The 17,389-nt window shown below is 41.7% G+C and overlaps 1 protein-coding gene across 1 annotated transcript in view; it reads right to left on the bottom strand.

Annotated features, from left to right (window-relative positions):
• Fbxo33 (F-box protein 33) overlaps nt 1-13,266 on the bottom strand; it is a 34,895-nt gene extending 21,629 nt beyond the window's left edge. The window contains exon 1 of the mRNA XM_042677859.1: nt 12,385-13,266. Coding sequence (XP_042533793.1) covers nt 12,385-13,022 — 638 coding nt within the window. The 5' untranslated portion in view covers nt 13,023-13,266. The remainder of the gene's footprint in view (nt 1-12,384) is intronic.
• Nucleotides 13,267-17,389: the final 4,123 nt, after the last annotated feature.

Consider the following 17,389-nt stretch of genomic DNA (forward strand, 5'->3'; position numbering starts at 1 on the left):
TGGACAAATGGGATTTCATTAAATTTAAAAGCTACTGAACAGCCAAGAGCTAAGGGTGTGCATGTGTATGTACGTGCATACACAGCCCTAAAACAAAGCAGCAACCAAAACCACCTACTGAACTGTGGCAATAGGGAGGAGAAATGCCTCACTTTGAAGCTGCGAGACTGTCCATAACAAGACTAATAACAATTTTTACGTAACCTTTTAAAGTAGACATGAAATCTGTTATATGGAATTTATTTTATTCATTCATTTATTGCTAAATAAGTTAACTAAAGAAGTGAACAGTTATTCCCTGCAAAACCTTTATTTATTCAAAAGGCATGTAACAAAACTGTTTGGGAAAGCATTATTGTTGCTTAGAAATATTTTTCTCTCACTCTAATTCTTCAGGTTAATTTGATTTGGTTTCTATGGTAATATTACTAAGCACACAACCAACTCACTTGCCCCTTTCCAAGTTCTAAGGAATATTGTGAAACAGCACAATATTTTAATATAATGACTGGTAAAATCTTTCTAAGGTATGCAAAGGGCCACAATATCATCAAAGAGAATGAATTTCTTCAACTTGTGTTTTTCTTTAGCCATATTTTAAAAAGTCATCAGTTCCAGATGTAGAACATATTAGGAAGGACTTACAATTTGGAAACATTTTACAGGCTGCAATCCTACTCAGTACTTATTCAATTAATAAAACACATTGCATGCCAATGACAGAAGTAAATTATGGTAGCCAAGTTCCTAATACCCATGAACTTCTTATATTTTTTTCTTTCTTTCCTAGGACTTTGAACTCAGGATCTGGGTGCTGTCCTTGAGTATTTGCTCAAGGTTATTAGTGCTCTGCCCTAGCCCCACTTCTAGCCTTTTTAGTGGTTAGCTGAGGTTGACAGTCCCATGGCCTTTTCTCTCTGGGCTGGCTTTGAACTGTGATCCTCAGACCTCAACTATTCTTTGAGTACAAATAGAGGTCTCAAAAATTACTGTTCTTTTTTAAAAAATAGGTAACAGCAAAGTGTTATTAGTAACATTGTAATGGTATTAATGGCATTGTTGTTCTGTATAAAAATGTTCATAATTTCCAGAGCCACAGCCTAATTTCGTGTGTAGGGTAAAATGTCACTGACATCTGGAGTTTGCTTTCAAATACTTCAGCAAAGAAAAAAGAAAGCAAATGTGGCAAATCTTTACTGAATGTAGGTAGTAGGTTTAGTGAAGTAGGCAGTAGGCACAGTGAAGTTCGTGCATATAGTTTTCATGTGGAAAATAAGAAAAACAGGAAGTCACTTCTCTAATCATATAACATTGGTTATATGATAATTACACTGCCTCAGCTCCATTATTTGTAAAATAGTAAAATAAAGGTGCTATTAAACAGGTTCTTGGTAGTAAAAAGTTAAAACACTTCAAAGACAAATATTTTCAGGAAATAAGCTATGTTCAAATCCTAAAACAAATCATTAATGTAAAGAGAAAAGTGTTTTGTAGATATTTAGGGCATGGGCTGGGAAGTTGGCTTAGTGGTAGAGTGCTTGCCTCGCATGCATGAGTCCCTGGGTTCGATTCCTCAGCACCACATAAGCAGAAAAAAGCTGAAAGTGACACTGTGGCTCAAGTGGTAAGAGCGCTAGCCTTGAGCTGAAGAGCTAAGGGACAGCGCCCAGGCCCAGAGTTCTGCTCAAAACGACAAAAAAAATAAAAAATTTAAAAAAAAAAAAGATATTTAGGGCGTAACGATTAAAAGAGTATTGTAATGTTTACATGTAACTTTTATATTCATGTTCCATTTTTAGAATATCTCTCCAGATAAAAATAAACACAGCCTAGCAGGGCAGCACACACCTGAAATCCTTGTATCTGAATCCTAAATTCTCTTGAGGCAGGAAAATTGTGACTTCAAGCTTAGCCTGGGCTACATAGTTTGAGGTAGCTCATGTCTATAATCCTAACTCAAGAGGTTGAAGGCTAAGATTGATGGATCTTGGTTTGAAGGCAACCAACGCAGTTAAATTCCTAGGATTTTTATCTCTAATTAATCGGCAAAATGGAGATGTGGTTCAAGTGGTAGAGCACCAGCTGTAGTGACAAAGCTGACTGAAAGAGCAAGACCCTGAATTTAAGTCTCTGTACCAATACACAAAAATAAATGAGAGTGTGTGTGGGGGAGATGGGAAGGGATGGGAAGAGGAAACAAAGGAGGAGGCAACAATACTTGATAAGAAATGTACTTATTACCTTGCCCATGTAATTGTAACCCCTCTGTATGGTATTTTCACAATAAAAAAATAAGGGCTGGGAAGGTGGCTCAGTGGTAGAGCGCTTGCCTTGCATGCCTGAGGCCCTGGGTTCGATTCCTCAGCACCACATAAGCAAAAAGAAAAAAGCTGGAAGTGGCGCTGTGGCTCAAGTGGTAGAGCGCTAGCCTTGAGCTGAAGAGCTGAGGGACAGCGCCCAGGCCCAGAGTTCAGGCCCCACGACCAGACCCCCTCCCCCCCCCCAAAAAAAGAGTAAATACCTACATACTTACGTACATAATCAGATCACTCACTGCTTCTACTGCTCCCACCATAGTTGAAGTCATCAGCAATATTTCTTGCCTGGATTACTATAGCAGCCTCCTGCTTCTACCTTTGTCATGCTAAAAGTGATTTCCCACATAGCACCCTGAATTCTGGGTCTGGATCAGCTTCTTTCTACCCATGCCTCTTGAATAGATGGGGTTACAGACACATGCAACCACACCTGGTTTGTTTTTTGAAGTGGAGTCTTGGTAACTTCTCTGGGGCTGGTCTCAATCTGTGCTTCTCCCAACCTCCACCTCATATGTAGCTGGGACTACAGATGTGAACCATTGCACTCAGTTAACTTAATTATGTTAAAATTCCAACATAAAGAAATACTTATTTTCATTTTAGCATAAGAATTTCCTTATTGTGGTTATTAACAGTCTTAAGAAAAACCTACAAGTATAGACTTATCAGGGCAATTTTGGCAGGTATATTAACCATATACCTGCTCAAAAAGTATTCTTTAAAATCCAACTGCAGCGAATTAAAATCCTTCACAATTTTCTAGATTCTCTGAACTATTTCACATAACTAAGACTGAAAGTTGAGCTCTTGGGCATGATGACCTGTTCTCTTTTATGGTTCAGAAATGGGATCTCATTCATGTGGTATACATGCCTGTAAAGGTTAAAACCTTTCCCAATTCCCCTCCCACCCTCCAAAAAAGGGGAGAGTACCTAATTTTTCCTTTTTTAAATTGATAGGATAAAATAATCCACATAGTTGCATAAAATCCTCTTAGGTTAATTCTATTCTTCTTAGTCCATGTTCAACTTAAGTGTTTTTGTAGCCACATAACATTTTTAATAAAAATTCTCTTCCTCAAAAATGGCAGTGAAGAGCCACAGCCAAGTGAAACAAACACTTTAGAGAAATGTTATCCTGTAGAACTTTCTGCTACAGATAGAACTATTCTAGTCTGTCTGTATAACATAATAGCCACTAGCTACTGTGACTTTAGAGCACTTGAAATGTGGCCAGTGGGATGAACCAAATCTTTGGTTTTATTTAATTTAAAATTGAAATAGGTATGTATGTTTGTTAGTGGCTACCATATCTGGCAATGTAACATTAAAGCTCAGAAATGTCACTGATCTAAACTAATATGTTATTAGCTTTACTAGGACCCATTAATTAAGGTTATTTTTCAGAATATAGAAGTTTCATCTAAGAATTACCATCACCTCCAAGTCCCAAAAGTTACCTGTGAAAGGCCTATTTAAAACTGCTATTTAACATGTTAAAATAATAGGTCAAGAAAATTGAGTCTTACAGAGAAATGATAAAAAGTATTTGCTTTTTCCCTTTCTTTAACTAGTCAAATCCAAGCAGCAAGTAAGTAGTCTTGCTCTACTATTCTAAACCTGCCAGGGGCTGGGAAGGTGGCTCAGTGGTAGAGTGCTTGCCTTGTATGCATGAGGCTCTGGGTTCGATTCCTCAGCACCACATAAGCAAAAAGAAAAAAGCCAGAAGTGGCGCTGTGGCTCAAGTCGTAGAGCACTAGCCTTGAACTGAAGAGCTGAGGGACAGTGCCCAGGCCCAGAGTTCAGGCCCCATGACCAGACCCAAAATAAATAAATAAATCTGCCATATTTTTCCAACTCTTCTGCCTCCACGCAGGCCAAACTACCAATATCTCCAGCCTAGATGAGTACAAAAGCTTCCAAATTGTTCCCACTTTCTCCCCTTGCACCACTGAGTTCATTATACATTTACCAGACAGATTATCTTAAAATGTAAATTTGATCACATTACTTTTTTTTTTTTTTTTGGTCATGGGGCTTGAACTCAGGGCCTGGGTGCTGTCCCTGAGCTCTTTTGTTCAAGGCTAACCCTCTACCACTTTTGAGGCACAGTTTACTTCTGGTTTCCTGTGGTTAACTGGAGAGAAGTCTTGCCTGGACTGGCTTTGAACCTTCATCCTTAGATCTCAGCCTCCTGAACAGCTAGGATTACAGGTGTGAACCACCAGCGCTCGGCTTACAATACTTTTTTTTTTTTGGGTCCAGTCGTGGGGCCTGAACTCTGAGCCTGGGCGCTGTCCCTCAGCTCTTCAGCTCAAGGCTAGCGCTCTACCACTTGAGCCACAGCGCCACTTCCAGCTTTTTTTTTTCTGCATATGTGGTGCTGAGGAATTGAATCCAGGGCCTCATGCATGTAAGGCAAACACTACCACTGAGCCACCTTCCCAGCCCCATCGGCTTACAATACTCTTGTCTCTAACAAACTGTCAATTACTTTTATTCCTAGACTATAATCCAAACCTCACTTCACAAGCTTACACAGCCCCCACTCCTTCCTCTCTATCTCAGAGCTCATTAAGATATACTCACTCATTTGCTGTGGTCCTATCATTCTTTCCTACCATTAGTGCAGCTCAAAAATTTGTCTGGTATAAGCCTTTGGGACCTACGGACTGTGTTTAGAATGTTATTTTTTTAGACCTTCAAACAGGCAACTCTTGCCATTCCTACTATAGTTCAAATGTCCTCTAAAGAAGTCTTCATGGACTAGCACTATTACATAGTCATCTTTTATTGTAAAATTTCCATTCATTTCCCCAATCTGAAATAATCTTTTATTGTTTTCCCACTCAAGAATATAGACTCCATGAAAATGAGAGGAACCTTCTCTTTACTGATTTGCATATACTAAACTATCAATATTTGGAGGGCTCCATCCACTGATTTTCTGTAATTATTATCTTGGGTCTTATATAAGTTGATCAAGTTGGGTTAGTTGCCTTAGGAATAGTACTATACTGAAATGGAAAAAATAGGAATAATTTATTATTTTATTCAAAAGCTGCTCAAGGGCTTCATTTAAGTCTGAAAAAATTATTTCATTTGTACTTTTATTGAATTTTATACTCTGTCCTCCATCTAGCAGCTTCTCAATAATTCTAAGTAAGAGCTGGGTACTAGTGACTCATGCCTATAATCCTAGCTAGTAAGGAGGCTGAGATCTGAGAATTTGTGGTTCAAAGCAGGCCCAGGCAGAAAAGTCCATGAGACTCTTATTTCCAATTAACTATCAAAAAAGCAGTAAGTAGAGCTGTGTTTCAAGTGGTAGAGCACTAGTCTTGAGCATAAAAGCACAGAGATAGTGTCCAGGCCTGGAGTTCAAGCCCCAGGACCAGTACAGACATGCACACACATGTACACACATGTACATACATGTGCACATACAATGCTCATATAGACTACAGAAAACCTTCTCTCTCATAGCAGCCCTCCCAGAAATTAATTTCTTTTTTACCTTCTCTTCTCAGTGTCTGACCCTACTGTCAAGGTCATATATCAATTTTAAATTAAGAAGTATGTTGGAATTCACAGGCTCACCTGCCTTCTTTATAAAGCAACTGCTACATGGGAAACAGGCTGGTCAAGTCCCCAAAGACTTTAAGCTGTAAGTGGCTTTTTAAAAAGCAAATATTAATTATTAATAAATATTAATAAACTAAGATATGCTGTTCCATATAATAGTTATTAGTTTTGATGAGAAAAAGTATTTAGATAAAAATAAAGGCTATTAAGACACAACATCTTCAAAGCATTTTTGATAGTAATCTTTGATTACTATCATGTGTCTGAAGAACTTTTATTATTGCTTTAAAAGTACAGTTACCTTGGAGTTTGTTTAAACTAAGAGAAAAATATTTTCATGCAATACATACTTGGTTCTTTAAATAGAAATTTAACAGCAAAAAGAAATAAAGAGGGGTTGGGAAGGTGGCTCATTGGTAGAGTGCTTGTCTTGGATCATGAAGCCCTGGGTTTGATTCCTCAGCACCACATAAGCAAAAAGAAAAAAGCTGGAAGTGGCGCTGTGGCTCAAGTGGTAGAGCGCTAGCCTTGAGCTGAAGAGCTGAGGGACAGTGCCCAGACCCAGAGTTCAGGCCCCACGACTGGAGCCCCCCCCCCAAAAAAAAGAGATAGAGTTCTTAGCTGGGTGCTGGTGGCTCACACTTGTATCTTAGCTACTTAGGAGCCTGAAATATGGAGAAAAGAGATTTTTTGCTAGCCCCTAGGTAAAAAAAAGTCCAAGACTCATCTAAAAAAAATGATAAAAAAGGAATGGTCAGTTGTGAGCCACACAAACTACCAACATTTTGGGTTATACATATGTCGCTTTTAGAAATACTGTAATAGCCTGTATGTAGAGACATGTCTTAGGTGGGCACAGGGACAAAACAAAAAAGGAAAGATACCACACTGGAACTACTCAATTAAAAAAAAGTCATCGAGAAAGAAAAGTAACTTTGAGGCTGGCCTCCAGTAGTCTATGCCTGTATTCCTACCTACTTAGGAGGCTAAGACTGAGAGGATCATGGTTTGAGGCCAGCCTGGACAGAAAAGGTTTTTTTTTTGCTTTTTTTTTTTTGCTTTTTTTTTTTTGTTGGTCGTCGGTCATGAACTCTGGCCTGGCCGATGTCTGTCAGCCTATCAGCTCAAGGCAAGCACTCTACTACCTGAGCCACACCACCACTTCCGGTTTTCTGGTGGTTAACTGGAGATAAGAGTCTTATAGACTTTCTTGCCTGGGCTGGCTTTGAACCTTGATCCTCAGATCTCAGCTTCCTGAGTGGCTAGGATTACAGGCGTGAGCCACCAGCACCGGGCTCAGAAAAGTTTTTGAGATCCCTTTCTTAATAAAGAGCTGGATGAACCAGTGTTCATCCTGTTACCTTAACTCTATGAGAAACCTAATATAGGTAGGTGGCATCCAGGTGTATGCCTGGGCAGGGATTGATCCTATTTAAAAAATAACCAGCAAAAATCCCAGTTGAAGGCATGGCTCAGTGGTAATAGTGCCTGGGTGAAGATCTAAGATCAAACCCCAGCACCATGAAAGAAAGAAAGAAAAAAAGAAAGAAGGAAAGAAAGAAAGAAAGGAAGGGAGGGAGGGAGGGAGGGAGGGAGGGAGGGAGGGAGGGAGGGAGGGAAGGAAGGAAGGAAAAGAAAAGGAAAGGAAGAACTATATTGAACTTTCATATTGATTTTATATGTTATATGGTACTTTGACTTATACACGATGGCAAAATTTTAGACTTTTCTTCTCTATTTTTTTTTTTGGTCTGATCATGGGGCCTGAACTCTGGGCCTGGGCGCTGTCCCTCAGCCCTTCAGCTCAAGGCTAGCATTCTACCACTTGAGCCACAGTACCACTTCGGGCTTTTTTTTTTTCTGCTTATGTGGTGCTGAGGAATCGAACCCAGGGCCTCATGCATGCAAGGCAAGCACTCTACCACTGAGCCACCTTCCCAGCCCTCCTTCTCTATTTTTGGTAAACAACTGCATGGTAAAGTGAAGATAACGTTTTCCTCTGGATTTCACCTCAGAGTGGGTTCTCAATATTTTCTTTAAAAAAGAGCAAGTGTGGCACTGTTTTTAGCTTATTTTTAAAATGTATTGTGAAAAAGTCTTCTTAGATGTGTCTTGGTGAAATGATGTTGAGGAAACAATACAAAGGTAGGTCTCCTTAGCTGTGTATGCCAAATTCACAAGACCAGTATAAGAATCATGAACACACCTCTTTACTATAAGAAAGTACAGTACTTTGGACCTACTGTATGCTTCAACAGCCTATGTGTTAAGGGTTTGGTCCCAGTCCGAGCAATTCTGGGAGTTGGTGAAATAGGGTGGAGCCTAGAGGGAAACTTTAGGTCATTGGGGGTTACCCTTGAAGAGATTGTAGGTCTATGGTTTCATCCTCTTTATCTCTACTTTATACTCTGGATATGAAGGGAGCACCATAGGCTTCCTGCCTTGCCATAAGCTCACATGCATGGGCTAAAACCTCCTAAGCTGTGGGCCAAAACAAAACTTCTTTTCATGTTGATTTATCTCACAGACTTATTATAGTAACAACATGCTGGCTACTATAGAGGGCATAAAAGTAGACCCAAGTATGAACTGATCAATCTACATACTTACAAGGTCATCTATAATCCAGAATTTAAAAAAGGAAAATCAACCTGTTCTAAAATTTCTCTATCCTGGTATAAAATGGATTAATTAAAAAAAGTACTATACCACTTCAGTATTTCATTCAAGAAAAGGTTATGAAAAATATATATACAGTCCAGAAAAACTGCCAACAATTAGATGATGACAGTGCACCTATGGCTACTGTTAAATTGTTAAGTAGCACACTTGCCTCGCATACATTAGGCTCACGGTTCCATCAATATGCGTGAGTGCACATACATGTATGCATATTGGCACATACACACACAAATTCAGTATTTTTACTATTTTACTGACTCTATTATATATCACTATGGGCCACAAGCTGTTTAATTTTTCTCTAGTCAATATTCAACTTGACAGATTAAAAACCATAAATTTCATGTCTAAATTTGTTTTGGATGTAGATTTCTTTCTTGCACGTTAAGCAATTGCTCTGATCACTGAGCTAAACCTCCAGTGATCCATCTCTTATTGAAAAACTGCAAAAGAAATCTAGCCTACTTAACGTTTAATTCAATTTTTGTGTACTTACTGTATTTTTTCTTTTTTCTTTTTGTTGGTCATGGGGCTTGAACTCTGGGCCTGAACACTGTCCCTCAGCTCTTCAGCTCAAGGCTAGTGCTCTTCCACTTGAGCCACAGCACCACTTTCGGTTTTCTGAGTGGTTTATTGGAGATAAGAGTCTCACAGACTTTCCTGCTTGGGCTGGCTTTGAACCTTGAGCCTCAGATCTCAGCCTCCTGAAAAGCTAGGATTACAGGTGTGAGCCATTGACACTGGCTGTACTTACTGTATTTCTGTTCTACTTATCAAGATGATAGGTATCCTAGCCTGATGCAGAAAGGGGATTTTTGAAACCGAAGAACTATTTTATCTTTTAAGAGGCAATTTTACTCAACTCTGATTATCCTAATGCATAAATGGTAGGGTATCCCTCATCACTGTGACAGTACATGTGTATACACACCTGAATCAAACCAACAAAATGTCAATTATTCCCTCACAAGGTCAATATCCTTGAAAAATCAACACAATTCACAGTTATGATTTAGGTCTTTTCCTGAGAGGTATGAAAACAACTAGAACAAAATAAAACAACAGTCTGAACTTTATGAATTGTACTCCACATAAACCCTTGAAGCAGAATGTTTATGATCTGGTGTGATTCACTCTCCCCTTTCCTACTTATAAAATGGCAGAAATCACAGCAAAACCATTAACATTTGACAGAACAATGTCAAATGTTTTTTTCTTTTTAGTTACTAAATTTTATGGTTTGAATAACAACAATAATAATGACAACAACAAATGAAGTCACTAACTGAAGTCACACTGTTCTGGGTTCTCAAATGTACCTGAAGCCTGCAATTTATGATTATAGAATCCGAAAAACTATTAAATTACAAGCTTTACCAGAGTGCCTAAATAACTTGGTTTAAAACTTAAAAACTAGTCTCATTTGTATTTCTAACATTTGACTTAATAAACCAATACTTACACTATTGCCAGTGTTGAAATACACTTTCAAAAGTAAGGATATTAAGTTCTTTACAAACATATCAACATAATTTATAATTAAAAATTTAAATTATTAGTATACATAGTAATTAGTACACACTCTATCCAATTACTGTACTTTTTAATTCTAGATGTATAGAATGAATATGTTACCAAAGCACAGCATACTGTTCTATTACAACACATGAAACACAGAAAACCTTAAAATTAGGGATGACAAACTGCATTGTGTATAGAATTGATAGCAGACCAGAATGGGAGCATAGGTAGGCCTTATAGACAGATGGATTAAGATAGTAATTAAAGTGGTAGGGGTGAATAAGACTAGGAGAAGCAAATAAAGGGAAGATGGAATATACCACTATTTTGCGTATGTTATTCACAGGCAATTAAACATCCAAACAATTAAAATATCTCAAATAAACCAGGCACTCTGAGGTTTGTTCTTACTAAAACAGACATTTTTTGGGATGTTTGCACAGAAGCTGATTTCAGAACAGAAAAATGTAATTGGTGTTCGCTGACGTCACCCCCCAATTTGGGCCTCATCAGTAAGTTGCTTCTGGGTCAGCTGGTGCTTCAGCCACACGTTTAACTCTGAGAAATGGTCTCCAACCTGATTAAGACCAATTTTCAGCCTTAACAATATCTCGACAAAAATCAAAGGAAAGGAATGCAATGGCTTGGTGTAAAAGGTGGGAAAACACATGGTTCCCTGGAATATTGGAGCCATGCTCCAGATACAATCTGAAGCTTGTAATGTTTAGTTTTTAATATCTTGATTCAGACAGAATTATGATAAACCACATACACAGACATGCAGGCATATCCTAGCATTAACCAGTCCTATTTGCTATTGCTCTCAGTCCTATTTGCCATAATGATAGTGGCGAATTTATTGCAAAAGGAAGGGCATTTCTCATGTAGGAAACAATGTTGTATGACAATGTTCACATTGACTCTATTAAGTGTTAGCTTCCTTTCAATAAAATGGGATTAAAATCACTCCTTGATTGACTCACAGGGTTACTGAGAGGCTCAAATAAGAAAGAAATCTTGTCAGGCTCTGGTGGATCACAACTGTAATCCTAGCTACCCCGGAGTCTTGAGATCTAAGAATTACATTTGAATATAAATCAGGGCAGGAAAAGTCAAGACTCTTATCTCCAATTAAGCACCACGAAAATTAAGTCAGAAGTAGAGCTGAGGCTAAAGTGGTAGAGTGCTAACCTTGAGCACAAAAGCTCAGGAGTAGCAACCAGGCCCTGAGTTCAGCCCCTAGGACACACCAGTCTCTCTGTCTCTGTCTCTCACACACACACAGAAATGTGAAAGTATTTGTAAAATCTACAGACATTATTAATATGTCAAGCTGTCCTCTTTCGAACTCTCTTCCATTTTTTGAGTTTCATTGTAAGGTTACAATATCCAGATCTAGAAAATACATTTTCTAGAACTATATATTTTGGAGGACGTTACAAAATTAACAGGGTAGAGAAGTTAAAAAAAAATGGTTAGGCTACTGCTTCTGAGCATGGGGAATTAGTTCTAGAAATTATAATTAAATGAGGACAGCCTTCCACAAACTCTTGGTAGACGCTAAGTAGTTTTCTCATCCCACACCTCTAGGCTACGCTGTGTTACTTTTAGGGGAACCACTGGGAATAAATTGAATCTGGCGGTGCATTGGGAGGGGCTTGAACTTCTGACCATCCACCTCTTACCCCAACACCTTTAACAAACATTCCTCCTTCTCCTCTCTGGGCCTGGCACATTCCAATTCAAACTATTATTCCAGGCAAGAATACGACTGTTAAGGATTTCTTTTAAGGAAACTCTGGTAACAATGGGGTATCAGTACCCGCCCCTTCCTCCTTTCCCCCCGTGTCGAAAGAGCTATTTCTAAGTGGTCAGGGATCGGAGTCAGTTTTGCTTCTCGCACTGGCTTCCCTCGCCCACGTAGAAGATGGAAGAACGACGGCGCTAAGACAGCGCTGGTCACCTCCATCCTACCATCGGTGGTCGGTCACAGAGAGGATGAACGAGACCAAGAGCCCGGAAGGTGGCCAGGAGTTGCTGCCCGCTCATCATCGCAGTTCCCCAAGTCTCCTGACAAGTCCCATTATGGCCTCTTATGTCAGGGCAAGAGCCAGACTCGAATCGACAACCCCCCCCCCCATCCTGAGCGCGCCACGCAGAAGCCGGGCGTCGCGTCCGTGGATCCATTTCGGGGGGAGAGGGGTCGGAGGGGGGGGGCGATCCAGCGTCGGCCGGGCGGGCCGGGCCGGAGGGGGTGAGGGTGGGGACCACGACCAGCCTACCTGTTGTTCCGGATGCTGACGAGCACACAGAGGACCAGCTCCAGGTAGGTGCGCAGCACTTCCAGCCACGGGGAGGAGAGCTGCAGGGCCTCGACTTCTTCTCCTCCTCCGGTGCCCGTCTCGACGCCGCCTCCGTCCCCCGGGCCGCCGCCGCCGCCGCTCAGGTAATTCTCGGCGGCGAACTCAACGCGCAGCTCCCGCACGAACCAGCCGCACTTGCGCATGAGGAATTCGAGCCGGGGCTGCTCGGCGGGCGAGACGCGGAGGCAGATGCGGAGCTGGGGCCACAGGGCCGGGTAGAAAAGACACTCGCGCCAGTGCGAGCAGGAGGCCGAGGCCCGCAGCCGGTCGGGCGCCGACAGGAAGGAGAAGATGTGCACGATCAGCTCGCTGGGGAGCGACGCGGCGCCCGCCGCCTGCCCGCACAGAGCCATCCGGTCCCGCCGCGGGCTGCCGGCGGTGGGCCGCCGCAGCCGCCGCCGCCGCCGCCGCAGACCCCGCAGCAGGCCCCGCAGCCGTCGCAGCTGCTGCAGCCGTAGCCGCTGCCGCCGCCGCCGCCACCGCGCCACCCGGGCGGCCCCGGCTCGGGTTCGGGCTCCCGGCGGTCGGGGCTGCGGCACTGACAAGAACAACAACATCAATGACAAGGAAGCAGGGGGCGGAACCGTCGCGGGTCTCGGCGGAACCAAGTGGGGCGCAAGTTGTGGAGACGCGGGGGGGGGGGAGGGAAGAAGGTTTTTGCGGGTGTGGTCTGTGGAGAGCCAGCCGCTGGCCTTTCCGACTCTACTCACGGCAGCCTCGTACCTGCCGCAAGCCCAGTTACCTCAGACTTCTCTCCGGTACGGCCGCGGAGCCCGGAAGCGGCCGGGCTTCTCGTACGCAAACGGCAGCTCTCCCCGCGCCAGGAGGCGGAGGCTCGGCAGTGGTAGGGACTGATCTTGACGTCACCGACGGTGGGTGGGGCTTGGCGCGGGCGAGCGCGACTTCCGGAACTGAGGAGAGAGCTTGGTTGCCGGTAGGGAAGGGGGGGAGACGTGGCACGTGACCTCTGACGCACACAGGGCGGTGCGACGTGGGGGCGGGGCCTGGCGGGGCCTCCCTGGGCGCCCCCGGGGTCTGCGGTTGGGGCCCTTGGACTGTGGTAGTGGCGGCACCTGGGCGTTGGTCCAGGGCTCTAGTTACTTCTCTAACGTACTTTCCAGTCTCTTGAGCTGAGGATTCGCGACACAAACTCCGGCGTGCGGTTTTTGCTACTGGTCCCACTTTCCCGGACCATCAAGAAGTTTTGAATTTGCACCTCTGAGGAGGAGGAGGAGGAGGAGCAGGCCCAGCCTGAACCGGATGTGTCCTGAGAGGGGGCGCGGGGCGCGGGGCGCGGCGGGGCGGCCTTGGGCCCGGCGGGAGGCGAGGCTGCAGGTGGACTGGGTGCGCGCTCCGCGGCGGGAAGGGAGTGAGGACAGCGCCACCCTTTGGATATGGAGGGAAAAGGAAAATAAATATCGTCAGGTCTCCGGGGCTTGAGGAAGGGGGGGGGGGGATCCCAGTTCCAGGCACCGAGACTTAAAGGCGAGATCGTGGTGGCGATAAAGAGTTCCTTGGCAGCTCTAGGTCGAGAGGAATTGTCGACACAGGGTCCCTTCATTTCTCCACCACCTGGCTGGTAGGGACAGTGAAGGAGAAGGGTGCGGTGGTTTTTATGTGAGGATTCCTTTGGAGACTGCCACTTCAAAGCTTGTGATCTTTATTTTTTTGTTCGGTCGTGGGCCTGAACTCTGGGCCTTGGGCGCTGTCCCTGAGCTCTTCATCTCAAGGCTAGTGCTCTACCCATCCTCAGATCTCAGCCTCCTGTGGAGCTAGGATTACAGGTGTGAGCCTGGCTGCTTGTGAGATATATATATATATATATACATATACATATATATATATACACATACATCCATACATCCATATATATACATATATATATAATTATATCTAGGTAGTTGTGCAAAGGAGCTTCCATTCAAAGAAGCAGTTTATGACTACAATGCGTCTTCAATGTCACCTCTTTGAACATTCTCACCCATCCTTCCCAACCCACCCCTTCTCTCACCTTTCTTATTTTTGTAGGATATCCATTGAATTTCTAACTGCATTCTCTCCCACCCTCCACACCCTTCATCTCCTCATTAACAACGACTGTGGAACGGCCTTGTTCTCTTTTGTTAAAACACCCAAGAAGTTAAGTTATTCTAGATTTTTCTTTCCATGGGAGCAAAAACTCTTCCCCTGGTGATTCTTGGCTGCAGTTTGGCATTTTGTACTCAATAGGGTGCCAAAAAATACGTTGTTACCCGTGAATTCTCTTCAGCCCAGTAACTGTTTAAAAACGTCATTCTTGTTAGGTCACTTCTCTGAAAGCTTGTCTGCAAGAGTTCTGTGTAATTGCTATATCCTGTTAATGTTTAATGAGCAGTTAGTTGTGACAGCAGTAAATTAGGAAGAAGACTTGAGTTTAAAATTTTAATTAAATTCATGCGAGTATTTTGAAGTGAGCATAGACATCTAGATTTTCTAAAGGGTACATCTCTATAAAGCGCTTGTATTAAACAAATACATCTTAACATTTTTTGAATATTGTCGAATATTCCGTATTTAAATTTAAGGTTTATCTCCTAAGTTTTTTTTATAGTGCTTTGTCCAAATTAGGATCCAATTAAGTGCTGAAAGACAATCCTTTTGTTTTATTGTACATGTTAAGTCTCTTTGAAGCTAAAAATAAAGGGTTATCTTTATGAATCTAAAATTTTAAGAATTAATCTTTGTGTAGCTGCTCTCACCAGTTTGTTTTCACATTCTGGTTTTCCAAAGACACTAGCTTTCTGACTGATCTTTTAGTGCTTACCGCACACCCTTAGTCCCATTTTTCTAATAAACATGACAATGCTAAGTTAAGGATTTCACTGTCTTTTTGAACAACTATCAATAGGTTTTTATTGCCCAGAGCATCAAGAACTTGACATCCTTCCATGTGAGTCCAATGTTTTCTTTTTCCTCCTTAAAGTGATTTGTGAATTATTTGTGTTTCCTGCAAATATACAACTCTCCCATCAACCATACACCTAGAAGGTTTGGCAGCAAATTATAATTCTTGCCTGAATCAGTTTTACTAGGGATTGTAAAAGGATAATTTCTTACTCTTCCATCTATGCTTATTAGTTTGCATTCTTTTTTCAGTTACTTCTATTTATAAACTTCCACTCATAAACTCAGAGTATTTAGTAACCTTGAAATATACTCCCATTGGTTCTTTTTTATTACCCACTTTGGCCTTAGAAGTTGACAATTTTGTTTCTAGCTTTTCCTTTTTCTGAGTATTAGTATGTATGTTTTGAGTGCTGTATGGGTTTTATCCAGTTGTCATCGTTGCTTCTCAAATTCAGGTGCTTCCAGAGCTTTTGAGAGAATTCTATGTAATTATTATTACAATTATTCCACGAGCAGTTTTAGTAGAAATAGTACTGAACTGGATGAGAAGATTAAACTGATTTTGACTCTTTTTTTCTTTCTCTTTTGAATTAGCTGTGATCTCTCTGAGTGATCTTTAAACAAGTTGCTTAACCTTCCTGGTCTTTATTTGCTTTACCTAGATAAGCATAGTTTTAGCATAGATTTCTGTAGTACTGTTTTTCTCTTGACTTTTAAAATATGGCAGCAATTTATTTAGATATATTTTACATGGCATAAAATTCACTTATTTCAAGTATATAATTGAATGATTTTAAGTAATTGTGCAACCATCACTATAAATCAGTTTTAGAAAATTTTCAGCCTTCTACTAAGATTCTTTATGCCTATTTATAGCTAATCCTCAGTCCCACCTGACCTCCCACCCCTCACCACAACAAATGTACCTTTTGTCTCTACCAATTTGCATTTTGGGACATTTCCAGTAAATTGACTTATACAATATATGAATTCATCTTCTGAGCTTCTTTCACTATGTTTCTGAGGTTTATTTAGGACGTAGCTGACATTATAGAATTTATTTCTTTGTGTTGCTGAAAAGCATTCTATTACATAGGCTTTTTTGGTATTGTTCTACCTATTCACCAGTTGATAGACATTTAGATTGTGTCAGTTTGGGATTATTATTAATAATACAAATCTTTTTTAAAATTTTTAAATTTATTTCTATTTTTATTTTTTTGAGTCCGGTTGTGGGGCCTGAACTCTGGGACTGGGCGCTGTCCCTCAGCTCTTCAGCTCAAGGTTAGCACTCTACCACTTGAGCCACAGTGTCACTTTCTGCTTTATTCTTTTTGCTTATGTGGTGCTGAGGGATCCAACCCAGGGCCTCATGCGTGCAAGGCAAGTGCTCTACCACTGAGCCACCTTCCAGCCCCCCAAATCTTTTTATTGTTTAATTGCCTGGGAATGGAACTTAGGACCCTGGGCTTTCAGGGCACTCTACCACCTGAGTCAAGCCTCTAGCCTTTTTTTTATTTATCTTTTTGGGAGACAGTCTTGTGTTTTTACCTGGATTATGATTCTCCTATTTATGTTTCCCTTATAGGTGGGATTACAGACATGACTCACCATGCTCAACCATGCACAGGTCTTTGTATGGGCTTTTAAAATTTTCTTCTTAGTTCTGAGGATTGAATCCAGTGTATCATAAATGCTAGGAAAATGCTCTACAACTGACCTATATTCCCAGCATCTCCAATACCTTGACACATTTTAATTTTTTTGGGGGGGAGGAATTGCTTAGGAGTGAAAGTCATGGGTCACATGGTGGTTTCTGTACATAGCTATTTTTTGGGGGGAATATTACTGGGGTTTGAACTCGGCCTTATGCTTATTAGGCAGGTGTGCTTCTGGTCCTTTTGCTTTGTTAGCTTATTTTTCAGGTAGGTATTGTTTTCCTTGGCTATCCTGGGACTGTGATCCTCCTACTTCTCCCTTTGGAGTAGCTGGGATTACAGGCATACACTACTATGCTGGGCCTGTGTATAACTTTTTA

The sequence above is a fragment of the Dipodomys spectabilis genome, unplaced genomic scaffold (genome assembly GCF_019054845.1).
Source record: "Dipodomys spectabilis isolate Male_0828 unplaced genomic scaffold, ASM1905484v1 ptg000042l, whole genome shotgun sequence".
NCBI classification, from domain to species: Eukaryota; Metazoa; Chordata; class Mammalia; order Rodentia; family Heteromyidae; genus Dipodomys; species Dipodomys spectabilis.